Source organism: Hemiscyllium ocellatum, chromosome 8 (assembly GCF_020745735.1).
Source record: "Hemiscyllium ocellatum isolate sHemOce1 chromosome 8, sHemOce1.pat.X.cur, whole genome shotgun sequence".
Taxonomy (NCBI): domain Eukaryota; kingdom Metazoa; phylum Chordata; class Chondrichthyes; order Orectolobiformes; family Hemiscylliidae; genus Hemiscyllium; species Hemiscyllium ocellatum.
Window position 1 is genome coordinate 33,275,215 of NC_083408.1, and position 27,549 is coordinate 33,302,763.

General features: G+C 43.7%; 1 protein-coding gene across 1 annotated transcript in view; it reads left to right on the forward strand.

The window, feature by feature from the left end:
- Positions 1-27,549, forward strand: part of rpap1 (RNA polymerase II associated protein 1) — a 110,096-nt gene that overhangs the window by 15,140 nt on the left and 67,407 nt on the right. The window contains exons 5-7 of the mRNA XM_060828322.1: positions 437-617; positions 1,116-1,256; positions 5,606-5,791. Coding sequence (XP_060684305.1) covers positions 437-617; positions 1,116-1,256; positions 5,606-5,791 — 508 coding nt within the window. The remainder of the gene's footprint in view (positions 1-436; positions 618-1,115; positions 1,257-5,605; positions 5,792-27,549) is intronic.

A 27,549-nucleotide genomic window follows, 5' to 3' on the forward strand; every position in this document is an offset into this window, starting at 1 on the left:
CTCATTTATCTGGATTAAACTCCATCTGCCACTTCTCAGCCCGTTGGCCCATCTGGTCCAGATCTTGTTGCAATCTGAGGTAACCCTCTTTGCTGTCCACTACACCTCCAATTTTGGTGTCATCTGCAAACTTACTAACTGTACCTTTTATGCTCGCATCCAAATCATTTCTGTAAATGACAAAAAGTAGAGGACCCAGCACCGATCCTTGTGGCACTGCACTGGCCACAGGCCTCCAGTCTGAAAAACAACCCTCCACCACCACCCTCTGTCTTCAACCTTTGAGCCAGTTCTGTATCCAAATGGCTAGTTCTCCCTGTATTCCGTGAGATCTAACCTTGCTCATCAGTCCCCCATGGGGAACCTTGATTAATTGTGTGTATTGCACAAGTACCTGACATGCTTTTTGTGTGTTTGTCTTTTTATTTTGTAACAGGTGAAGCTGATTTCAGGAAAGAAAAGTATCTTTGCCCAGAAACTTGCTGCAAAGAAGGCATCCGAAGCGACTCGGGCAGTGCCTTCAGTGAGTGGGGTCAGCCCCCCCACTGGGATCCCACAGGAGCAAAGATCAGCTTCGACTCGAGTTATAGAGATATCGGAAAAGGAGCAATCATCAGGTGAATTTGTGGGAAAAGCCTTTATTATTGTAGACATGTTGAGGAATTAAGTAGGAATGGCGAGTGAGTCTGCGCCATTCTCAGCTCTGAATCCTCTCATGGGATGGCAGGGGTGCTTAGACTGCTCCTGAGATTGAATCCTCTGACAGCAACAGCAGGGACAGTCTGTTCTGTGAAAGCCCTATATCTTAGACTGGGCAACTCACCAATATGACTGCTTCAGCAATATGATGAACAGAATTAACAGAGACAGAGTGAGAGAGCTATGCCCCTGGTTGATTACTTAAATTGGAAGTTTAAATTGGAAGTGTGCAGGTACACCTGCTGAACATTTCCGTTAAGTCAAGGTACAGTTTGGTCATGATCTCATGGAATGACAGAACAGACACGTGGGGCTGAATGGAGTGCTTCTAAAACTGATTGTGAAGTTTGTTAGACCCTAATTGAGAGAATTTGTTTTTGTATGGATTATGATATTTCATCTTTAACTGGTTGCAGATAGTAGATCTGGAGGGAGACTGGGTGGGGAATTAAGCCCTCAAGAATTACAAAGGATTCATGAGGAGAATGTCTCCAGACTGCAGGCCATGTCTAAAGAGGAGATTGAGGAGGAGCGCAATAATTTGCTGGCTCGCTTAGGTGAGTAATTGTATCACTGCAATAAACCGCTAAAACTTGGCTTTCTTCATTCCAGTTTCTTTCTCCAGCTTTCTCCTCTCCTCCTGAAGGCCTGAAATCAATAAGTGCTGAGTGTCCAACAATGTCACTGTCTTAGTATTCCCCTGTGAAGGGTATCATTTTCCCTACTATCTGGTATGGATCATCGAATGACAGTCAAAAACAGATGTCTTTTGCTCCTGCCTTTATCTCATCCCTCCTTTGGCCAAATGCAAAGGCCAAACTGCCTGCTGCTGCAACTCACAAACTAAGTTTAGTGAATTCTGGCCCATATTTATGCCTGAACCAATTGTCCAGTCATTATCTCATTGTTGTTTAAGAGCTTGCTTTGCATGCACTGTCTGTTGTGTTTCCTAAATTACAACAGTGATTTTACGTAAAATGCACTTAATTGGCTATAAAATACTTTGAGATATCCTGAGGTAATGAAAAGCATTATATTAATGTAAGTCAATCTTTCCCTCTGTTGCCCTAAGTTCAGTTGTGTTCTACTACTACCTTGTCTGATATTAACCAACTAACTAAGCATGAAAGGAGTCAAATGTGGGGCTTTTTGATGGTGATACCTCATCATGTATGAAAGGCACTGAACAATGATATATGTAATCCTATGTGCTCGCAAAGTTACTTCATGAATACTATGGCCAGGTCAGAGCAGGTCAGAGGGTGGGATTTAGTGATGTGGACCTCCCCTCTTGACTCCCTAAACCCTGTTCCCTATCTACAAGGCTAAAGTCAGGAGTGTGATGGATACTTCCTACTTGCCTGGATGAGTGCAGCTTCAAAAGCACATGAAAAGCTTGCCACCATCCTGGGCAAACAACCCACTTGATCATTACCTCATCCACAAGCTTGAACAGTTGTTCCCTTCACCACTGGCATATAGTGGCAGCAGTGTGTACCGTCTGCAAGATGCTCTGTAATAAATCACCAAGACTCCTTCTAAATTAGTGACCTTTACGATCAAGAAGGACAAAGACAGCAGATACATGGGGACATCCACTGCATCCTCTCCAAGCCATTCACTTTCCTGACTTGGAACTATGTTGTTGCTCCCTTGCTGTTGTTGGATTAAAATCCTGGAACTCTTTCTACAGCAGCAATGTGTATGTCTTTACTGAGGACTGCTGTGGTTCAGCAAGATAGCTTGTCACCACTGTTGCAAGGGCAATCTACATTATAGGAAGGATGTGATAGTGCTAGAGAGGGTTCAAATGAGATTCATCATGATGTTGCCTGGACTGGAGAGTTTCACTTGTGAAGAGAGATTGGACAGACTGGGGTTGTTTTCTTGGTGCAGAGGAGATTGAGAGGGATGTGATTGAGATGTACAAAATAAAGAAGAGCACACATAGTCCCACTGCTTCAGAGGTGTATAATAACATCTCTGAACGGGTCTCTTCAAAATAAACGAAAACAGAAATTGCTGGAGAAAATTGGCAGGTATGGCAGCATCTGTGGAGAGAAAGCAGAGTTAGTTTTGATCCAGTGACCTTTCTCTGGCTAGAAAAACATTGCTATATATTCCTGAAGATGGGGTTGGAGGTAGTAGAGGTGAGATGGACGCCAGAGAGAGAGAGAGTTGTGCAGACAGATGAATGAATAGCTGCTACTGTTTTTCATCATCTACATAAATGATTTGGATGTGAACATAAGAAGTGTAATTAGTAAGTTTGCAGATGACACCAAAATTGGAGGTGTCGTGGACAGTGAAAAAGGTTACCTCAGAGTACAAGGTGTCTTGATCAGGTGGGCCAATGGCTGAGGAGTGGCAGATGGAGTTTAATTTAGATAAATGCGAGGTGCTGCATTTTGGCAAAACAAATCAAAACAGGACTTACTTTTAAGTGTATAAGTCCTGGGGAGTGTTGCTGAACAAAGGGAGCTTGGAGTGCAGATTCATAGTTCCTTGAAAGTAGAGTTGCAGGTAGGTAGGATAGTGAAGAAGACTTTTAGTATGCTCTCCTTTATTGGTTAGGGCATTGAGTATAGAAGTTGGGAGGTCATGTTGCAGCTGTACAGGACATTGGTTAGGACTTCTAAAATATTGTGTGCAATTCTGGTCTTCTTCATATTGAAAGCATGTTGTGAAACTTGAAAGGGTTCAGAACAGATTGACAAGGATGTTTCTGGGGTTGGAGGGTTTGACCTGTAGGAAGAAGTTGAATAGGCTGAGGCTGTTTTCCCTGGAGTGTCAGAGGCTGGGAGGTGACCTTATAGAGGTTTATAAAGTCATAAAGGGCATGAATAGGATAAATAGACAATGTCTTTTCCCTGGGGTATGAGAGTCCAGAACTAGAAGGCATAGATTTAGTGTGAGAGGGGAAAGATTTAAAAGGGACCTAAGGGGCAACTTTTTCACACAGAGCATGGTATGTGTTTGGAATAAGTTGCCAGAGAAAGTGGTAGAGGCTGTTGCAATTACAACACTTAAAAGGCATCTCGATGGGTATATGAATAGGAAGGGTTTAGAGGGATATGGGCCGAGTGCTGGCAAATGGGAGTAGGTTAGGTTAGCATATCTGGTCGGCATGGACGGGTTGGACTGAAGGGTCTGTTTCTATGCTGTACAGCTCTATGACTCTATGATGGGTTTGTAACTGTTGGGTTGGGTAGGAAAATGGGAGAAGATGCTCAAGCTGTGAAACTGTTGAACTCACTATTGGGTTCAGAAGGCTGCAGTGTTCCCTTATTGCTGGTTAATCCTTTCAGAGAGCTGTATGTATAACACTGGCGACACTGATGTTGTTACTTGTTTATTGGACTGGAATTACATGTGGCAATGATAGTTTTTAATATGTAATGACACAAGAACAATTTTTCATTTGTTTATAACTTGTTGAGATTTATTAATTGATTATCATATGTTTCAGCTTCATTGGACATTAGATTTTGTGATGAGCCATCAGTGAACAAATCGCACCAATGTATGTTGTTAGTCATTGAGTTTTACATAAATGATTTGGATGCGAGCATAAGAGGTACAGTTAGTAAGTTTGCAGATGACACCAAAATTGGAGGTGTAGTGGACAGTGAAGAGGGTTACCTCAGATTACAACAGGATCTGGACCAGATGGGCCAATGGGCTGAGAGGTGGCAGATGGAGTTTAATTCAGATAAATGCGAGTTGCTGCATTTTGGGAAAGCAAATCTTAGCAGGACTCATACACTTAATGGTAAGGTCCTAGGGAGTGTTGCTGAACAAAGAGACCTTGAAGTGCAGGTTCATAGCTCCTTGAAAGTGGAGTCACAGGTAGATAGTATAGTGAAGTAGGCATTTGGTATGCTTTCCTTTATTGGTCAGAGTATTGAGTACAGGAGTTGGGAGGTCATGTTGCAGCTGGACAGGACATTGGTTAGGTCACTGTTGGAATATTGCATGCAATTCTGGTCTCCTTCCTATTGGAAAGATGTTGTGAAACTTGAAAGGGTTCAGAAAAGATTTACAAGGATGTTGCCAGGGTTGGAGGATCTGTGCTACAGGGAGAGGCTGACCAGGCTGAAGCTGTTTTCCCTGGAGCATTGGAGGCTGAGGGGTGACTTTATAGAGGTTTACAAAATTAAGAGGGCCATGGATAGGATAAATAGACAAAGTCTTTTCCCTGGGGTCGGGGAGTCCAGAACTAGAGGGCATAGGTTTAGGGTGAGAGGGGAAAGATATAAAAGAGACCTAAGGGGCAACTTCTTTTATGCAGAGAGTGGTACGTGTATGGAATGAGCTGCCAGAGGATGTGATGGAGGCTGGTATAATTGTAACATTTAAGAGGCATTTGGATGGGTATATGAATAGGAAGGGTTTGGAGGGATATGGGCTGTGTGCTGGCAGGTGGGACGAGATTGGGTTGGGATATCTGGTTGGCATGGACGGGTTGGACCGAAGGGTCTGTTTTCATGTTGTACATCTTTATGACTCTATTACATTTTGATGCAGTTTATTAGTGGCAATTGTGTTTGAACACTATTTATTCATTGGACATTACATGATGTTATTTGCTCATTGCAACATTGCTCGTTGATGTTTGGGTACTAATTGTTGTTTATTGTGTATTGGACATGGCCATCTGTAGTTAGTTCATTGAGCTGTGCACTGAGCTATTTCAGTTTTTAACCTTGACACAGTTCATTCGTGAAGATGCTTGGCAGTTTCCGACTGTGACTGCTACAGCTCCCACTTACTGACATTATGTTATGATAAAAACACCAGAAAACACTATCATTTGTTTCATTACAAAAGCAAACAAGTGACTTGTCCTTCCTCCTGCAGGCATGTGTTTAACTTCATTTTGTCTTTCCACTTCCTGTTTAACTAGATCCAAGTTTGGTTGCTTTTCTCAAATCAAGGAAATCTGCAGTGAGTTGCTGTGAAGACACCAAAGATAAAATGGAATCATGTGAAACAGAGAAGCCCCACAAAGAGGATCAGATACATTCTCGTTTAGCTCGAGAATCTAAGACCAACCCAGCCAAGGAAGAACCAATGGATCAGAAGCCTACAGGTAAAAACCCACCTAACCCTGAGCTTGACATTGTCCCTCAGAATGCAGCATCTAAAGGTGGATGTTTTAGATGATGGGGAGTTTGGGATGATACGTCACATATCTGAGAATTGGAGTGATTTATGAGTAATGCAATTGGATGGAAAGGTACTGTAATGTTACTGAATTCCAGGACAAAATTTGAACTCACTTGAAACTCATTCACTTTCACAGAGTTAAAATTAGACACAACATATTTGCCACAGAAACTGAACTCAGCTGATAGCATTATATCAACAGACACCCCGGTGGTCAAATCACAGTCTTAGGATAGTTGGAAACACCCTTCCAACTGCACAGTCAGGAACCAGCTCTGTGTAAAATAATATGAAGAATAAGAAACAATGCAGTAAGTTTATTTTTGTGGAGTAGGATTTTGCAATCTGCTGCTCAATTACATCTCTTCTGAAATGGCCATGTCCCAGTTTTCACATTTGACTATTTGTTCTCAGTTAAATAATTTTTTTGCCAGTTTATACATTCACACGTTCTGAGCAGCACTGGCTGGGCTAGCATTGACGCCCATGGCTAATTGCCTTTAGGAGGATGGGGGTGACCTGCAGCATTGAATTGCTGCACTCTGTTGGGCAACTATGCACACAATGCTGTCTAGGAGTGAGTTTGAGGGTTTTGACATTGCGATAAACGAAGACAGGTTGATACAATTCCAATTCAGGAGGGTGAGTGGCTTGGAGCGGAGCTTGTAGTTGGTGACGTTCCTATGTATCTGCTGCCCATGTCCTTCTAGATGTTAGCAGTCACTGGTTTGGGAGGTGCAGTTGCAGGAGCCTTGATGAGTTGCTGCAGTGCAGTTTGTCAGTGATACACATAGACACTCCTTTGTGCTTGTGGGAAGGGAATGAATACTGAAGGTGGTAATTGGGATGGATAAATGGACTGTTTTTTCCTGGATGCTGTTGGAGCTGCATTCATTCAGGCAGGGTGGCTAATGGTCCTTCTCCATGTATTCCAGTGACTTTACCTGATAGCTTTTACCCGTTTTATGTATTTTAAAATAGTTCCTTTTGACAACATGCTGTATTCCTAATTTTCAACTTGTTTCTTTCACTTGAGCCAGCTCTCTAAAATGCCCTTCATAATCTTGAAAGTTTTATTTCATTTATGTCAAAGTTGCAGCCAAGTGCATAAACTCAACTTGATATCTCTGTGTATATTTAACTCATGCTACTAAGAGAGATGTGATGGCTCAGGTTTGAACACAACCTAGGGCACCAGTGCTACTGTTGTATTGATAAGCAAGACTATAAAAGATATGTGTTTTACATGTAGAAGGAATCACAGATGAGACCTCTTAACTTCTGAGATACCTCGCAGCTAATATCCCAACTCGAATGACCTGCAATTGGTACAAGTAATTGTGGGAGCTTTCAGCTCATAAAAAAGGAAAGTACATGTCTGGAGTGCGCTCAAAATTCTGACAAAATACAGTATGTCCAGAAAAAGCTGTAAAGAGTATTTTCACTACTTATGGGAACTGATAGCCATGAAATGGTCCAAGCCTCAAATTTAATCCATCGTTACTCATTGTGCAGCATTTTATATTTTACTATGTAATCCCTTTCAAGTGTTTTTCCTCCCCATTGAAAACTCTGTCTGAGGTTGCATGGAGTCATGTTTGCCCATCATACTGAGCCTTGTGACATACTTCCACTCAAACATTGTCTTGTTTTTAAAACTCTGCTCCTCATTCACTTGTTTTCATTTTGCTCTCTAATCTCTGAGTCTTACGGCCCTCTGCATCCCTGCATCCATCTGGGCTCGAATGCATTCCCTTTTGTTTTGCTCTGTCATTATGATTCAGCTGCCTTGGACATAATGTCTGGAATTTCCTCATTAAAGCTTTCTTCATGTAAACACCTCTTTTCTCCTTCAAGCTGTTCCACCTATGAACAAGGATTCGTTCACTTCTAATATCTCCTTGTGTGACTCTGCCATATTTTGTCTGATGTTGCTTCTGCACAATGTCTAGAGACATTGTTATCATGTTAAAGATGTTCTGTAAAGGCAAGATTTTGCCATGAGTATTGGTAATTCCTGTTGAAATTCTGCCACTAATGTTTGGTTAAGACATAGCAGAGTTTCCATTCCCAGCAGTGTCTGATTCAAGCAGTAAGGTTGCTGTAGTTTCAGGTTTCTCTATGTCAGTGTTTGCTCATCACCTGCCAGTATTTTGGGGTTCAGACTAATATTTTAAACATTAGCTATAGTGTTATAACCATGTCAAGCCAGTTTGTCCCCAGAGTTGGAACTGTGAGGTTGAGACACTGATGGGTATTGATTGGGCCAGTCTTGCTAAAATCAATTAGAATGAATGATATTGCTGAGGGTATCAAGTAGTTAATAACAATGCTGCAGAAGATCCTGACACTTGGGCATCCAGCCAGCAAGCCTGCAGTCCTGTGCCTGATTTTGTAATGTGACCTGTGCTCAAATTACTTTTTGTTTTGGGAGGCTTTTCTTGAATGTAGACTTTACTTAGCAGTGAGCTCAGTTATAGGGTTCTTGAATTCTACATTATAATTCTCTGGTTCTTGAAGTTTCAGCGAACATCTGTATTCCCAGAGTGGGACTGACCCAGAACACCCAGCAAGATTCCAAATTGACCTGTGCTGGTCTTTCTCAGGGTAGATTGCTACAATAGGTTCCAATGAGTGGAAAAGGGCAATGCCAGCAGCAACCTTATTATAGTAAATATCCCTAGCTGCATAACACATGTATCATCAGACAAAATTTGATAATGAACCACATTATGATACAGTTGGGGCAGGTGGCTGAAAATTTGTCAAAGAACTAGATTCCACAGGGCATCTTAAAAGGGAGAGGCAGAGGGGTTTAGTTGGTGGGAACCTTCAACTCATTTATAAGGATCCTGGCTCTGCGTGTGAAGCACTTTAACTTAGAATGCCACAGACCAGAGGCTGGGAAATGAGATTAAGATGGGTGGCTGGTTTGTTCAGCCACAAAATAAACAAGACCTTTCTGACATGTAACTTTTCTGAGTTTCAAAAGGAAGTTTCCGAAATTGGGGGCAAGGCAACAAAGGGCACATTTATTTAAAATAGTAACATTTATTAATGCTAAAATTGGGAGGAGTGTGGATATCTCAGCTGTTTGTTGGGCTGGAGGAGGTTACAGAGATTGGGAGGGGCAAAGCCGTGGAGGCATTTGTAAACAATGGTCGAAATGTTAACGTTCAGGAAGTGTTGTCAGGGAAGGAGTCTGTGCAGGACACTAAAGCACAGAGTGGGGGTTAGCATTCAGGCAGTGAACAGGCAGCAGAGTTTTGGATGGTTGTGGGTTTATGGGGAGTGGAAGATGGTGATCATGAATCTTTTGGATTAATTAAATCTAGAGGTAACAAAACCAGGGATGAGGGTTTCACCACTGGGCTGAGACAGGACAATATTATACAAGTGGAAGTAGATGATCTTAGCATGGGAATCTGGTCAGGAGTTTTCCTTGGAATTAAAAATGACACCAAGGTGAAGATCAGTCTGTTCGCTCTAATTACTAGGAAGAATTATAGGATTGCTAGCTCTGGAATGTAGTTTGTATGAGGGACTAAAGACAGAGGCTTTGGTCTTCCCCATTTAACTAGAGGCAGTTGCTGCTTATCCTACTAGAAGAAGTCAGAAGTAGTGTGCTCAGTCAGAGTCAGAGAATGAATGAAGGGAGATGGTGATGAAATAGATTTTGGTGTCACCAGCATACATGTGGAAAATGATGCTGTATTTTCAGTTGGGGAGGATGTCGGTGCTGAGCAGGAACAGGAAGAGAAGTCATTAGAAACGGTTCTTTGATTGCAATGATATAAGAATCGAGTCAGGCGAGTGCAGTCCCACCTACCAGAGTCAGGGTGGAGGGAGGAATTGGAATTTAAATTGACTGATGTCATCCGCTGTGTCAAAGACTGCGAGAAGGATGATTTGAGAAGATGATGAAGGACATTTCACGCCATCAGATATAGGATAGAATAATGGGCATCAGATTGGGGGTGGAGGGGGTGAGGGGAGACAGTTGAGAGCAGGAATGGGGAGGGAGCAAACAAGGGGCACAGAGGAGTGTGGCATGGTTGGATTGAAAAGCTAGGATAAGAATTTTAAAATTATGGTGTTATCCAGCAGCCAATGTAGGACAATGAACACCGAGGTTATTGTTAAATGTTCGGACAAACTCAAATGGGGGAGCAGCAGTCACAACTTGTGAGCAGTTGTGAGGTGAGAAATTTCACAGTTGAACATTCCAGTATGAATGAATCCCTGTGATCAGAAGAGGCTGAATTGGGGTTTCTCTAATTTGTATAGATGATGTAAGTCCTATCAAGTGGCCAGTGTCTGCAGGCTCCTGGTACCAGAATGCATGAAGAACCAATAGTGGATAGTGCTGCTTTAATGCTTGAACCTTTCATGGATGACAGCACCTCCCATTGCCTCTGGGAAAGTCCATTGTGTGAGGAGAAGATTGAGGCTTCTGAAAATAAAAATCCACAGAGTACGGGACAGAGAAGAGAAAAGAGATTGCACTATTTTGGAGGTGTACAGAAATCAATCTTGATTTGAAACCTTTGGCTAAGGTCCTGTCCAGTTCCCATCCACCTCTGTACTGGACAGACAGGAGAGTTGTATGTTGTACATCCTTGGATAATTGAGGGTTAATAATCAAACTTCTTTGTACTTTGGAGTTCTGAGCTTTCCAAGATAGGATGACCTTGAGAAAAATCATTGCTTGTCTAAGGCTTTTAGTGTTTGAGCATTATATGTGAAAAGTGGTTGTGCAGGGAAATAAGTGATAGTAATGACTGAGTGATTAAGGCATAACATTAGTAATGAACGTGGGTGGCAGGCTCCATTAATACTGTACGGAAGGTTTGATGGTTAATACATCTACACAGTCACAAAGATGTGCGGTTCAGGTGAATTGGCCATGCTAAATTGCCCGTAGTGTTAGGTAGGGGGTAAATGTATGGGTATGGGTGGGTTGCGCTTCGGCGGGTCGGTGTGGACTTGTTGGGCCGAAGGGCCTGTTTCCACACTGTAAGTAATCTAAAAGAATCTAAAAAACTACATTGGACTTGAGCAATTAAATTTGGAAGACTTTTATTTGAGAAAAGTATGTTTGAAGTAAACAATTACGTCTGTTCACAGATGGATTTTAAAGGATTCTGGAACAGGTATATCTGAAGGCATGTCTTAGCTTTGGAAAAAATAAGGAACATGATGGGGCCTAGTTTTTAACAGTTATCTTGAAGGTTTGAAGGATAAAATCAGAAACCGAAAGCCACTCTCTGTGTATAGTTAGATTGATCATGTGTTGTACCTGAATGAAGTCTGTTCTGTATACTTCTCTATCAAGTGCTTTCTCAAAGAATGCCATTGTGAATCATGAAGGGAAGGAGGTTGACTAACAGTTAATCTTGAACATTCTTGCTTCATTCACTCATCACATCCTGGCTAAGGAAGCTACAAAGAGCCACCCCTCTGCTTAGCTTAGTATTAATGGGAACTTAATTGGGTTTCACCTGATAAATGATTTGGTAGACCACAGTGTGGGGATTTGTGGTTAGTGATCTCTACAGCTGAGCATTATTCTGGTCTTGCTAATTGCCGAATCTGAGATCATTTCAGCATTTATGCGTGTATGATTATAATACACCACTGCCTAAACATCACTGAAATAACTCCACGAAGGCTGGTATCCCATTGCTGAGTCACCTTTTATCTACATATATATACTACAAGATACTGACCCAGTTAACACAGAGCTGGTTCCTAGAGTGAGCAGAATCCCTGACACTCCTGTTTATATATTTTCTTTTGGTTGTTATATACTTCGGGCAATTTAACTGTACAGAGTGTAGTTGCTTCCAAAATAAAAATCAAACAGTCAGCTTCATGAAACAGATTGTCCCAATAGTCAAGTTACTCCTGCACTTTTATGATTGCTTCTTTAATTTCTATCCTAAGCAAGGCCTCTGCCCTTTCTATCTCACTGGATGCTGCTGATAGTTCAGCATTGGCTTTGCCCAGATTAGCCTATGCAGCTGTTAAGTCAAATTCATCCAGAGCCATTGCTTTGTCAGCCAGGAGCATTCACTGTGACAGAATTATGGCACACACAATATTTTGTTTGTACACCTTCTTCATCATACACTGTTAGAACCACAGGTTTTAGTACTTGCAATGTGATTACGTGGGCAAGGAGAATACCAAAGCTTCCAGTCAACTTGTTCACGTTAGCTTCATTATAAAACACCTCAGTGGGATTTGTGAGTGTGAAAGACATCTTGGTGGCTGCAGCTGCACTGCTTTTGCATAGCGCTTGACGAGTAACCCCTGCTGGGGTTACTTGACAGGTGCAGCCTGTCAGGGCAGACTTTGGAACACATAGCTGTGGTGAACTTGGTGCAAATTGACGACTCCCTCAATAACCAACCCGCAACTCGACAAGGACAAGCCAGCACCCAGCCTGTCCTACTGCTCTGTGTATGTGCGGAGACGTGCCCGACATGTTAATCTCCTGTTTATGTCTGTCAGCTAGGACTCCCCTATTGCACCAGGTTAACAGCCCCTCATATTCTGTGAGATCCACCTGGCAAACATTGCTCCGATCACTAAGTGAATAGTTCCCAATTGAAATCCTGTCAAACTTTTTGTCAGCATCTTAGCTCCTTGACCATAATATATGAGAAATTTCCTGGCTTATTGTCCTGTTAGGCAGTTCCATCCTTTTATATTTTGAGCGTATAAAGCACCTACTCCCTTCATTGACTTTGGTTCCCTCCTGCATATGACCACTCATTGTGTGCTCATTTCAAAATTTAAGCACTGGATTTGGTGAAAACCACAATAGTCACCATTTTTCTGCTAGCAATCAGTGCAGGAATTGATTCCATGGATAAATCTCTTGCTGCATTAGAATGTAGTCAAGGCGTTGAATCTTTGAACCTCCTGAAGTTCTGAAAATGGAATATTTCCTATTTATTGCCGATGATGAGATGTCAGTAACGAACAGTGTGGAAATAGCTGTGGTCTGCACTGGATTGCACTATTTGACTGATGCACGCTGCTGTAAAGTGTGATGGAAGTTGAAATGTGATGATGGGCAAGTGTTGTTGAGATGAGGCTACTTGGATTGCAGGTTCCTCTTTCTCAAAGTTACAGGAGATTTGTTGAACATTCCATCCTAACTAGAATGTATGACTCAATGTGTACAGTCACGTAGTGTTTATACAAAGGAAAAACCAAAACAAACCTTTCATTTATGCAGGTAAAAAATGAGGTCTGCAGATGCTGGAGATCACAGCTGAAAATGTGTTGCTGGTCAAAGCACAGCAGGCCAGGCAGCATCTCAGGAATAGGGAATTCGACGTTTCGAGCATAAGCCCTTCATCAGGAATGAGAGAGAGTAGCCAAGCAGGCTAAGATAAAAGGTAGGGAGGAGGGACTTGGGGGAGGGGCGATGGAGGTGGGATAGGTGGAAGGAGGTCAAGGTGAGGGTGATAGGCCGGAGTGGGGTGGGGGCGGAGAGGTCAGGAAGGAGATTGCAGGTTAGGAGGGCGGTGCTGAGTTGAGGGAACCGACTGAGACAAGGTGGGGGGAGGGGAAATGAGGAAACTGGAGAAATCTGAATTCATACCTTGTGGTTGGAGGGTTCCCAGGCGGAAGATGAGGCGCTCCTCCTCCAGCCGTCGTGTTGTTATGTTCTGCCGGTGGAGGAGTCCAAGGACCTGCATGTCCTCGGTGGAGTGGGAGGGAGAGTTAAAGTGTTGAGCCACGGGGTGGTTGGGTTGGTTGGTCCGGGCGGCCTAGAGGTGTTCTCTGAAGCGTTCCGCAAGTAAGCGGCCTGTCTCCTCAATATAGAGGAGGCCACATCGGGTGCAGCGGATGCAATAGATGATGTGTGTGGAGGTACAGGTGAACTTGTGGCAGATATGGAAGGATCCCTTGGGGCCTTGGAGGGAAGTGAGTGTGGAGGTGTGGGCGCAAGTTTTACATTTCCTGCGGTTGCAGGGGAAAGTGCCGGGGGTGGAGGTTGGGTTGGTGGGGGGGTGTGGATCTGACGAGGGAGTCACGAAGGGAGTGGTCCTTGCGGAACGCTAATAGGGGAGGGGAGGGAAATATATCCTTGGTGGTGGGGTCCGTTTGGAGGTGGCGGAAATGACGGCGGATGATACGTTGTATGCGGAGGTTGGTGGGGTGGTAGGTGAGAACCAGTGGGGTTCTGTCTTGGTGGCGGTTGGAGGAGCGGGGCTCAAGGGCGGAGGAGCGGGAAGTGGAGGAGATGCGGTGGAGGGCATCGTCGATCACGTCTGGGGGGAATCTGCGGTCCTTGAAGAAGGAGGCCATCTGGGCTGTGCGGTGTTGGAACTGGTCCTCCTGGGAGCAGATGCGGCGGAGACGAAGGAATTGGGAATATGGGATGGAGTTTTTGCAGGGGGCAGGGTGGGAGGAGGTGTAGTCCAGGTAGCTGTGGGAGTCAGTCGGTTTATAGTAGATGTCTGTGTTGAGTCGGTCGCCCGAGATAGAGATGGAAAGGTCTAGGAAGGGGAGGGAGGAGTCTGAGACAGTCCAGGTGAACTTAAGGTCGGGATGGAAGGTGTTGGTAAAGTTGATGAACTGTTCAACAGCACATTTACAACTTCAGATCATTTCAACAGCTGATGAAATTCATTTGAAGCTTCGATTTTGATGTGATTTCTTCTAGTCAGTTACTGATGTAATATGATAAACTTGACAGCCAATCCTGGTATAGCAAGCTTCCACAGACAGTGGTAATGACCTGATAATCTGATTCAGTGATCTTGATTGGTGTATAAACATTGTCCAAAATATTAGGAAGGAATAATGCCACAAAGTAATTTATGTTCACCTAGGCAGACTGGCAGAGTGTAAGGTTTCAAGTGGAGACTAGCACCTTTAAATGTTCAGCTTTCCCTCTTTGTGCACTGTCATATAAGCATGGATTCAGTTGGCTTCATAGTGATGCAGAGTGACACCAACAGATCGGGTTTGATTCCACATCAGCTGAGGTTACCAAGACGGCTGTCCCTTGCCCAAGACGTGGTGATCCTCAGGTTAAAACTCAACACCAGATGAGAGAGAGACCAGTCCTATGGTGACTTTAACTTGCATTGCTGTATAAATAATGTAAAGGTGCTGCATATTGAAAAGGTGAGTTGCACGTCGTAACTGAAACTTTACAGAAAGCATTTACCACCCCCCCCCCACACCCCCGCCCCCGCCCCGGTTCCATTTCAATTGGACCTCAAGTGTTACAGAGAGTTAAAGAGCAGACATTTCAGTCCTGATAAAAAAGGGTTTGGCCTGAAATGTTGACTTTCCTGGACCTCAGATGCTGTCTGACCTGCTGTGCTTTACCAGCTTGACATCTATTGTCAAGTCCTCACTAACTCCTGCCTTCTTCTTAACATTCTGGCTGCCCCATCTGCATTCTTTGCTGTGCTTAGATCATTACAGCTCATTTAAAGCATTAAGCATGGTCAGTAATTATTTAGAGAGAATCTTCTCTGGAATGAAAAAATAAAGATTGGAAAGACTCCAATCCATATTACCAGGTAATAAAGAACTGTCCATCTACGGCATGAATGCATTGCTGAAATTTTGAAGAACAAAGCTGCAAGCTATTAGTCTCGGGTTTACAAAAAAATGACATCACATAGAAACCATGGTAAACAGGAACCTGGGCTTTCCCTGATCTACAATGAATAAAAACTAACGCAGGCAGAAGGCTAATATTGACATGTGCAGTAAATTCTCAGACAGAAAAGCAGAAATTACTGGAGAAACTCAGGTCTGGCAGAGTCTGTGAAGAGAAAGCAGGGTTAATGTTTTGATTCCAGTAACCCTTTTTCAGTTCTGGACCCGAAACGTTAACTCTGCTTTCTCTCCACAGATGATAGTCAACATGGCTTTGTGCGTGGGAAATCATGTCTCACAAACTTGATTGAGGTTTTTGAAGTAGTAACAAACAGGATTGATGAGGACAAAGCGGCAGATGTGATCTATATGGACTTCAGTAAGGTGTTCGACAAGGTTCCCCATGGGAGACTGGTTAGCAAGGTTATACTTCATAGAATACAGGGAGAACTATCCATTTGGATACAGAACTGGCTCAAAGGTAGAAGACAGGGTGGTGGTGGAGGGTTGTTTTTCAGACTGGAGGCCTGTGACCATTAGTGGGTGGCACAGTGGTTAGCACTGCTGCCTCACAGCGCCTGAGACCCGGGTTCAATTCCCGATTCAGGCGACTGACTGTGTGGAGTTTGCACATTCTCCCCGTGTCTGCGTGGGTTTCCTCCGGGTGCTCCGGTTTCCTCCCACAGTCCAAGGATGTACGGGTCAGGTGAATTGGCCATGCTAAATTGCCCGTAGTGTTAGGTAAGGGGTAAATGTAGGGGTATGGGTGGGTTGCGCTTCGGTGGGTCGGTGTGGACTTGTTGGGCCGAAGGGCCTGTTTCCACACTGTAAGTAATCTAATCTAATTGCAGTGCCACAAGGATAAGGGCTGGGCCCTCTGCTTTTCATCATTTATATAAATGACTTGGATGTGAGCATAAGAGGTATAGTTAGTAAGTTTGCAGATGACTCCAAAATTGGAAGTGTAGTGGACAGCGAAGAAGGTTACCTCACATTACAACGGTGTCTTGATCAGATGGGCCAATGGGCTGAGAAGTGGCAGATGGAGTTTAATTCAGATAAATGCGAGGTGCTGCATTTTGGAAAAGCAAATCTTAGCAGGACTTATACACTTCATGGTCAGGTCCTGGGGAGTGTTGTTGAACCAAGAGACCTTGAAGTACAGGTTCATATCTCCCTGAAAGTGGAGTTGCAGATAGATAGGATAGTGAGGAAGGCTTTTGGTATGCTTTCCTTTCTTGGTGAGAGCATTGAGTACAGGGGTTGGGAGGTCATGTTGTGGCTGTACTGGACATTGGTTCAGCCACTGTTGGAACATTATGTACAATTCTGGTCTCCTTCCTATCAGAAAGATGTTGTGAAACCTGAAAAGATTTACAAGAATGTTTCCAGGATTGGAGGATTTGTGCTATAGGGAGAGGCTGAACAGGCTGGGGCAGTTTTCCCTGGAGTTTCGGAGGTTGAAGGGTGACCTTATAGAGGTTTATAAAATTATCAGGGGCATGGATAGGATAAATAGAAAAGTCTTTTCCCTGGGGTCGGGGAGTTCAGAACGAGAGGGCATAGGTTTAGGGTGAGAGGGGGAAAGATATAAAAGAGAGCTAAGGGGTAATTGTTTCACGCAGAGGGTGGTACATGTATGGAATGAGCTGCAAGAGGACGTGGTGGAGGCTGGTACAATTGCAACATTTAAGAGACATTGGGATGGGAATATTAATAGGAAGGATTTGGAGGGATATGGGTCGGGTGCTGGCAGGTGGGACTAGATTGGGTTGGGATATCTGGTTGGCATGGGCAGGTTAGACTGAAGGGTCTGTTTCCGTGCTGTACATCTCTGACTCTATCTGTGAGATGCTGCCAGACTGCTGAGCGTTTGCAGGATTTCTGATTTTGTGTTAGGTTTCCAGCATCCCAGTTAGTCTTTTTCTTGGTCCTCTGAATAGGGGCAGTTCATGTCCAGATGTTAATCTTTAACCGGTATCCTTGCAGTTTCCCTTCACCCTCTCCTTCTGCAACATACCCAACTGACAGTTAATCTGGTGAGAGTTTAGTCAGTGCAAGCAGCCCATTTGATGGTGCAGAGCATCAGAGTTCATTGCAATCCTTTCCTTGGAACCTTGGATATCAACTAGGATTACAAATGCAGTAAATGTTTCCATTCTTGAGGGTCCTAGATTAATATGCAGCACCACAACCATTGATGTCCATGATCTATTGGGGATGCAATTGGCCTGTTTTGGGCAGAAGTATGTAATTGTGAGATTATGTCAACTCAATATACCAAAACAGGTGTCATCTTTGGTTCAGCTGGGAGTATTAAGTTTTTCTTTTTTTGTGTGTGGCCATCTCAGTTTGAGATAACCATGTTGAACCATTTGTGAGGAGAAAGTGAGGACTGCAGATGCTGGAAATCAGAGCTGAAAAATGTGTTGCTGGAAAAGCACAACAGGTCAGGCAGCATCCAAGGAGCAGGAGAATTGACGTTTCGGGCATGAGCCCTTCTTCAGGAAGCCCTTTTTCGGCTCATGCCCAAAACGTAGATTCTCCTGCGCCTTGGATGCTGCCTGACCTGCTGCGCTTTTCCAGCATCCAAGGCGCAGGAGAATCTACGTTTTGGGCATGAGCCGAAAAAGGGCTTCCTGAAGAAGGGCTCATGCCCGAAACGTCAATTCTCCTGCTCCTTGGATGCTGCCTGACCTGTTGTGCTTTTCCAGCAACACATTTTCAGCTCTGAAACATTTGTTACCCAACTTGTTAGACTTACTGTGTATATTACACACACCATATTATTCAGTTTTGCATTTTGATAGAAATGATCAAAAAACAGATTAATACTTAACCATAAGAGGCCAACTCTGCCATTCAATAGGATCGTGGCTGATCTGACACTCCTCATGCTCACGTACCTACCTTTTCCCCATAACCTCGATTCCCTTGCTGCTCAGGAATCTATCGCAACCTGAAATATACATAAAGACCCTGCCTGCATAGCGCTCTGTGTCAAAGAGTTCTAAAGAAACTCAACCCTTGAGAGAAGAAATTCCTTCTCATTTTGGTCTGAAATTGGCATGTAAAAAATGAGGTCTGCAGATGCTGGAGATCACAGCTGCAAATGTGTTGCTGGTCAAAGCACAGCAGGTTAGGCAGCATCTCAGGAATAGAGAATTCGACGTTTCGAGCATAAGCCCTTCATCAGGAATAAGAGAGAGAGAGCCAAGCAGGCTGAGATAAAAGGTAGGGAGGAGGGACTAGGGGGAGGGGCGATGGAGGTGGGATAGGTGGAAGGAGGTCAAGGTGAGGGTGATAGGCCGGAGTGGGGTGGGGGCGGAGAGGTCAGGAAGCGGATTGCAGGTTAGGCGGGCGGTGCTGAGTTGAGGGAACCGACTGAGACAAGGTGGGGGGAGGGGAAATGAGGAAGCTGGAGAAATCTGAATTCATACCTTGTGGTTGGAGGGTTCCCAGGCGGAAGATGAGGCGCTCCTCCTCCAGCCGTCGTGTAGTTGTGTTCTGCCGGTGGAGGAGTCCAAGGACCTGCATGTCCTCGGTGGAGTGGGAGGGGGAGTTAAAGTGTTGAGCCACGGGGTGATTGGGTTGGTTGGTTCGGGCGGCCCGGAGGTGTTCTCTGAAGCGTTCCGCAAGTAAGCGGCCTGTCTCACCAATATAGAGGAGGCCACATCGGGTGCAGCGGATGCAATAGATGATGTGTGTGGAGGTACAGGTGAACTTGTGGCGGATATGGAAGGATCCCTTGGGGCCTTGGAGGGAAGTGAGTGTGGAGGTGTGGGCGCAAGTTTTACATTTCCTGCGGTTGCAGGGGAAGGTCCTGACCTCTCCGCCCCCACCCCACTCCGGCCTTTCACCCTCACCTTGACCTCCTTCCACCTATCCCACCTCCATCGCCCCTCCCCCTAGTCCCTCCTCCCTACCTTTTATCTCAGCCTGCTTGGCTCTCTCTCTCTTATTCCTGATGAAGGGCTTCTGCTCGAAACGTCGAATTCTCTATTCCTGAGGTGCTTTGACCAGCAACACATTTGCAGCTGAAATTGGCATCCCTATATTCTGAGACTATGCTCTCTGGTCCTAGATTCTCCTGTGGAGGGAAACATTCTCTCCGTATTTACTCTGTCAAGCCCCATAAGAATTCTGTATGTTTCGGTGAGATCACCTCACATTCTAAACTCCAGTGAGGAGGGTCCCAACCTGTTTAATCTCTGTTCATATGTCTCCATACTGGGGATCTTCTTAGTGAGTCTTCTCTGAACTGTTTCTAATGAAATGATATCTTTCTTTAAATAGTACTGAAGATGTGGTCTCACCAGTACCTTGCACTGTTGCACTAAGACTTCCCTACTCTAATACTCCAGTCCTCTTGAACTAAGGGCCAACATTCCATTAGCCTTCCTGATTACCTGCTGTATCTGTGTGCTAGCTTTCTGTGTTTTGTGCATAAGTACCTCCAAGTTCCTTTGTGTTGCAGTTTACTGCAGCTTTTCTTTGTTTAAATAATACTGTTCTTTTGTTCTCCCTTCCAAAATGAACAACTTTGCATTTTCCCACATTATACTCAGTTTGCTAACATTTTGCCCATCAATACATCTCCATACAGCCCCACACTCGTCCACCCAGGAAACAAGAATGTCAAATCTGCTTTGCAACCTCACGAGCTGAGGCTCCTTCAGCACTACCTCCTGGATCTCTCTATTGCCTTCTTGATAGTCACACAGTCCTATACCTGACCACTGACCGAATTCAAGATAATTAATCTAAGGGATGTGATTGCCGCTTGAAACACAGTGTCCAGATAACTCCCTCTCCATGATGTTTGAAGTTCAGACTCCAGCTCATCAAATCTGAGCTGGAGTTCCTCAAAAAACCAACCATTGCAGCAGATGTGGTCTCTGTGAGCTACAGTGGGGCCCATCAGCTCCTATATTGTGCAGGTTCAGCACATTGCTTGGCCTAGACGGAGACTCACTGCAGATTTCCAAGGAGCAGAGGGATCAAGGTGCTCTACTGTATGAGTCACAAAATGGTGGTATGAAATATAGCATGTACATGAGAAGGCTAATCTGACGTTATCCTCTATTACGAGAAGAATTGAATAGAAAATTAAGAAAATTATGCTTCAGTTTTCCAGACTGCCTTTTGAGTGCAGTTTTGCCCTTCTTATTTAAGGAATGATATAAATGCATTAGAGGTGGTTCAGGGGAGGCTTACTAGATTAATATCTGGAATGAAGGAGTTGTTTAATGAGGATTGATTGGACAGGTTTGGGCTTGCTTTCACTGGAGTTTAGAAGAGGGAGGGTGACTTGACTGTAGCATATTAGATCCTAAATGGTCTTGACAAAATTAGATGGAAGCGTTCCTCTTATAGGTGTGTCCAAAACCAGGGGCACTGTTTTACAATAAGAGGTTGCCCTTAAGAATAGAGATGATTTTTGGAGGTCTATGTCAGAAGGTGGTGGAGGTGGGTTCTTTGAATATTTTTAAGGTGGAGATAGATTTTTAGTTGGACAAAGGACTCAAAGAAGTAGATGGGAATGTGGAATTGAAACAAACAGATCAATAATTGTGGAGCAGGCTCAAATGGCCTGTTTCAGTCAATTTGTAACTTTGTAGTGATTGTATTCTGCAATAATCCATCAATTCTCAGTCTGAGGTTTTTTTTAAAGTATATTAGGTTCTAAGCAAATGTTTACATTTATGTAGTATCTTTCAAGATCTCTGGATGGCTTAAAGCACACTATAGCCAGTTCAGTCCTAAAGGATTCTAGTTACAGTTGTAATATAGGAATTGCAGCAGCCAATTTGTGAAAAGCAACTTCCCATCAGTAACAGGAACAGGAATAAGGCTGTTTGGCTCCTCAAGCTTGCTTCATTAGTATGTACAAACTACAACAAATTAATGACTAATCCAACACTCCTCACATCCACTTTCTTGCCTTTTCCCCATAACCCTTGATCCACTATTTATCAAGAATCGATCTACCTCAGCCTTAAATTTATGCAAGGTCTCTGTGGTAAGGAGTGCCAAAGACTCTGAGAGAAGAAGTTTTTTATTTATTCATTTTGTGGGATCTGGGCATCACTGGCCAGCATTTATTGATCTTGTGAAGATGGTAATCATCATAGCGGAAACAAGTCCACAGCTGATCCTCTGAAGACTAACCCATCCAGACCCACTCCTCTGCCCTATTGTTCTACATTTCCTCTAACTAATGCATCTAGCCTATACATCCCTGAACTATGGACAATTTAGGCAATTGGGCAACCGTGACCAATTCACCTAATTTGCGTATCTTTGGACTGTGGGAGGAAACCAGAGCACCCAGAAGAAACCCAGGCAGACGGGGAAAATGTGCAAACTCCACACAGACAGTCGCCCAAGGCTGAAATTGAACCCAGGTCCTTGGTGCTGAGGCAGCAGTGCTAACTACTGAGCCACCGTGCTGCCCTGCTGGTGAGCTGCCTTCTTGAACTGCTGCAGTCCACCTGCTGTGGGTTGACCTATGATGCTATTAGGGAGAGAATTCCAGGATTTTGACCCAATGAAGTGAATGGCAATATATTTCCAGGGACATTCGGCCTTGGACCTTTCGATGACCATCCGCCAAGGTGGACTTCAGGACAGGCAAAGTGGCCGAGCAGAGGCCGATAGTCAAGTTCGGTACCCATGAGCATAGCCTCAACCTGGACCTTTGCTTCATGTCGCACTACAGTGACTCCACTGCAGTATACACTCTCTCTCACACACACACTCTTACATACTGTCTCACTCACACAGAGACCTCCCACGCACGCACCCTCTCTCAGGCTTATGTCCCAACACACGCTCACTCACTCACTCTGTTTCTCTCGCCTGCACATGCACACACACATAAGTTTATAGGGTGAATTTGTATATGCAGATACATTCTATTTTGCTTAAAAAATGCAGAATCTGTAAGCAGTCAGTGCAGGCAGTCAATCCATGTAATATTTGTAAATTCCACTTTTGAAATAGAACCAGTCTGACTCAAGATTGAGATACAGACAGACTCTAACCTCACACCTCTAATACATTGTCTGAGCTGAGATGTCACCTTTTGTGATAAAACCTTAAATTATCTTGAATGTGATTGGGGTTTACATATTAAAGAACTGAAACCAGCAGATCCATTCTAAAAGAAGGAAGAGTTAACAATCTAGGTTTGTTCAATGTATCATTGTATCACTGTAATCTTTTGCAATATATTCTGTGTCTTGTGGTCTTGCTTCACACCCACCTGATGAAGCAGCAGTGCTTCGAAAGTTAGTGCTTCCAAATAAACCTATTGGACTATAACCTTGTGTTGTGTGATTTTTAACTTTGTCCACAACAGTCCAACACCGGCTCCTCCAAATCTATATCTTTCCAAGTCAGTATGAGTGGCTTGGAGGGGAACTTGAAGCTGATGGTGTTCCCACGTATCTGCTGCCCTTATCCTTCTAGATGGAAGTGGCTGTGGGTTTGGAGGGTGCTGTCTCGGGATCTTTGGTGAATTTCTGAGTTCATCTTGTAGAAAGTATATACTAATGCTATTGAGCGTTGGTGGAGGAGGGAGTGAATGCTTGTGGGTGTGGTGTTAATCAAGCATGCTGCTTTGTCCTGGATAGTGTCAAGCTTCTTGAGTATTGTTGAGGCTGCACTCATCCAGGCAAGTGGGGAGTATTCTATCACATGCCTGACTTGTGCCTTATAGACAGCCTTGTAAATTTCTCCTCATCTCAGTCTTAAATTGGCACCCCTTAATTCTGAGACTATGCCCCCTCATCCTAGACTCTCCCATGAGAGGAAACATCCTCTTAGTATTACCCTCTCAAGCCCCTTAAGAATCCTGTATGTTTCAATGAGCTCACCTCTCATTCTTCTAAATTCCAATAAGTAGGGTCCCACCCTGTTTAACCTTTGATCACAGGACAATCCACGCATATCACGGATCATCATAATGAACCATTTCTGAACTGCCTCCAATGAAATGATATCTTTCCTTCAATAATGGGACCAAATCGACTCTCCGTACTCCCAGATGTGGTCTCACCTGCAGCTTGTACAGTTGCATTAAGACTTCCCTACTGTTATACTCCAACCCCTTTGAACTAAGGGCCAGCTTTCCATTAGCCTTCATGATTACCTGCTGTACCTGCGTGCTAGCTTTCTAAGATTTATGCACAACTACCTCCTTCCCCTTGAGTTGCAGTTTTTCTCAATGGGTTTTGATTTCCCTTCCAAAATGAATAACTTGACATTTTCCCACATTATACTCTGTCAACCTACTGTCATGAGTAGAAATAAGATAAGCATCCAATTAGTCTACTTTTTTGTTGTATTTATTGAGGAATGAATGTTGACCAGGATACTATGGAGCAGTTTTCAAATAGTAACTTTGCGGTATTTTGCAAGTGAGTGCCAAGGGTTTGTCCAAAAGCTAGTAGCTGTGATTGTGCTGGATTCAAACCCATTTAAACATCTTGATCAAATCGCCCCTCAATCTTTTATGCTTAAGTGAATATGAACCAAATTAAATATATTTATCTTATAATTTTAAGCTTCTAAGTTCCATTGAACGTGGGCGGCACGGCGGCAGTGGTTAGCACTGCTGCTTCACAGCGCCAGAGACCCGGGTTCAGTTCCCACCTCAGGCTACTGACTGTGTGGAGTTTGCACGTACTCCCCGTGTCTGCGTGGGTTTCCTCCGTGTGCTCCAGTTTCCTCCCACAGTCCAAAGATGTGCAGGTCAAGTGAATTGGCCATGCTAAAGTGCCCGTAGTGTTAGGTAAGGGGTAAATGTAGGGGTATGGGTGGGTTGCGCTCCGGCAGGTCGATGTGGACTTGTTGGGCCGAAGGGCCTGTTTCCACACTGTAAATAATCTAATCTAATGAACGATGCACTGTGTATAAAGAATTACAGTCTTTGGGGTTACTGATGATGTAATGGTTCATGAGATTCTAGTCAACCCAGCCTGAGTTTAACTTAATGACATCAGGGTAAGAAATGACTGCTAAATTAGGTTGGCTAAACAGGAGACCAAATACAGCAGGTTATTTTTATTTGTTCCAGATATACACCTATGCCCAAGAAGGTAATGTTGAGCCACCATGCACTGCTGCTGTCATTCTTCTAAGCTGTGTATATTGGGGTGTGGATGGAGCCTTGGTGAGGTGCTGGAGTGCATCTTGAAAGCGGTACACACTGCTACTACTGTGTGTGTCAATAGTAGATTGTTTAACATGTTGGATGCAGTGCCAATAAATGGTGTTTTGTGTTGGCGTTAAGTGCTTGAGTGTTCTTGTAGTTACACTCATTCAAGCAAGTGGGGAATGTTTCATCCAATCCTTCTAGGCAGTGCACAGGGTTTGGGGATTCAGGTGGTTAGTTGTTTATCACAGATTTCCCAGGCTGCAAAATATTTTAATGGTTGGTCTAGCAAAATTCTGGTAATAATTGGCTCCCCAGAATGTAGATAATGGAGAATTCCAAGTAACACATTGAATGTCAAGGAGACGATGGTTCCCTTCCATGGAAATGGTCATTGCCAAGCACTTTCTGTGGCACAAATGTTACTTGCCACTTAGCCCATGTCTGAGTATTATCCAGGCCTTGCTTAATATGGACATAGGTGACCTCAGTGTTTGATGAGTTGCAAATTAAAACTATGCAGTCATCAGTAAACATCCGCATTTACTGATTGAGGGGAAGTTATTGTTGCAGTAGCTGGAAATGGTTGATCTCGAAACACTACCCTGAGGAACTCCTGCAGCAAAGCAGGGGTAGATTGATAGCCTTGAAATTGCTCCACGACCCACTGGAGTGAAAGGTTTTTTTTTGGGCTAGTCTAACTGTTTAATGGAGAGAACAAAACATAATGGGTCAGGAACATGCTGCTATGTCTTGCATTTATCCCAACATTGACCTTCACACAACAGTTGTGATGTGTTAGACTGGGCACAGACCTCAAAGTTGCAGGGACAAAGACATTGTTCCAATTTGGAAGAAAAGCTGGACCACAAAAACCACTTTTATAATTGGAAAGTGAATTAAGTGTTCCAAGCCAATGCCAGATAGGAGTATACAGTGCTGATGGCATGCATTGATTCAAGGCCATACAGAGGTGGCACCCTGCCATTAACTGTAGAGACGCTCTCCACGGGTTTAGGATAATATTGCTTTCCCACAGATCTGCAACTCTGCTGTCTGAGTAGAAGCAACTTCTCCATCAAGAATCACGCAATCATAATAATGTATGAATAGTACTTGTATCACTAAAATGTGCATCTTTAAACTTTACTAGTCTTTTATAATAGTAAAAAGTAAGGTCTGCAGATGCTGGAGATCAGAGCTGAAAATGTGTTGCTGGTTAAAGCACAGCAGGTCAGGCAGCATCCAAGGAACAGGAAATTCGACGTTTCGGGCCAGAGCCCTTCATGATGAAGGGCTCTGGCCCGAAACGTCGAATTTCCTGTTCCTTGGATGCTGCCTGACCTGCTGTGCTTTAACCAGCAACACATATTCAGCTCTAGTCTTTTATAATGTACTTTGCTGGAGAGGATGTTACCACTGAGAAAGTGTACATCTTACCTTACAGTCATCTTGTGTCAGCATCAAGATATCTTGCAGATTAAATGCACAGTGAAGCTCCCTCTATTTGGCTCCGACAACATTGCTGATTCTTAGCCACAGAGAATTCCACTTAACTCAGCAGTAATTTAGTGAGTAACAACTTCACCTCTGAGGCCAAAAGAAAGTTCTTGGTTTCAAGTCTTGCTCTAGAGCTTTCCATGCATATTCTGGGCGAATGCTGACTATATGGTACTGGGGAAGTGCTATACCATCTGAGGGTACCACCATTCTGGATGTAATATTTAACCAAAGTCCTTTCCATCTAAACCAAAGCAATGTAGTTACTCAAAGAACATCAGGTAAATGCTCCCTAGTATCCTGCCCAATATTTGTCCCTCAGTCAAGATAAGTGTGGCGAGGTCAATTACCTAATCTGATATATTAGATAGTTCTTGTCTCATTGGTTTCTGGGACATTGCTATTGCATTTCCAATACTTCAACATTAGCTAGGCTATGGAACTACAATTGGGGGACAGAGTTTAAAAATAAGAGATCTCCCATAATATTAAGATTCCTCAGGGAGTGGTTGAGATCAGATCATTGAATATCATTGAGAGAGGTATTTTCGAGACTAACAAGAGGGTCGATGGTTACACCTAGGCAGGAATATGGAATGAAGCCACAATCAGATAATCTAATTGAATGGTTGTACAGGCTAGAGGGGCCAAATGGCCTAATTGTGATCCTAATTCATGCTGCTATTCACTGGGGTAGTGCACTGGAAATGAAGCCTTAATATTCCTGGAGTCATCACAGAAGTTAAAGTTTTTTGTAAATGCAAGGCGACCCCATATATGTGGGTCTGGTTACTGCAGTCTCAGTTACCCATTTACCGAACCCTGTGCATATTATAGGGAATATTCCAGAACCAGGGACCAGGAGGCTGCTGGTAAGGTACGGTTCCCATTCAAGTGAACGTTCGTACCTATCCATTGTTTTGGGGTTTCTGCGGTAGGTCTTGGAATGTATCCATGCGGGTACGAGTGGTCTACTGTATGTAATAATTCTGTTTACCTGATTTTCAGTCTCAGGCTGAAAGAAAGCACAAACCAGGTTTCTGTACTTAACTAGAATGATTATTTATTACAAGTAAGTGGACCCGACTACAGCTAACAGTTACAAACTGTCAGCATATTAACATTGCAAATTAAAACATGAATCCCCTTATAAACTCTCCCTTACACATGCAAAGACAGACACAAGGAAAAAAAACATGGATTATGGTCAGAGGGAAAAACACTGGAAAACAATTCAAGGGTTCCTATTCACGAGGGTTGCTGAGATGATTCTTGTGCTGGTCAAAATACTACTTTAGTTGTTCTTCTCCAGATGCTTCCACTGGTTTGCAGAAGGCACAAGGTAACTGGTTCACTTATTACAAAGCTCTCTATCTTATCAG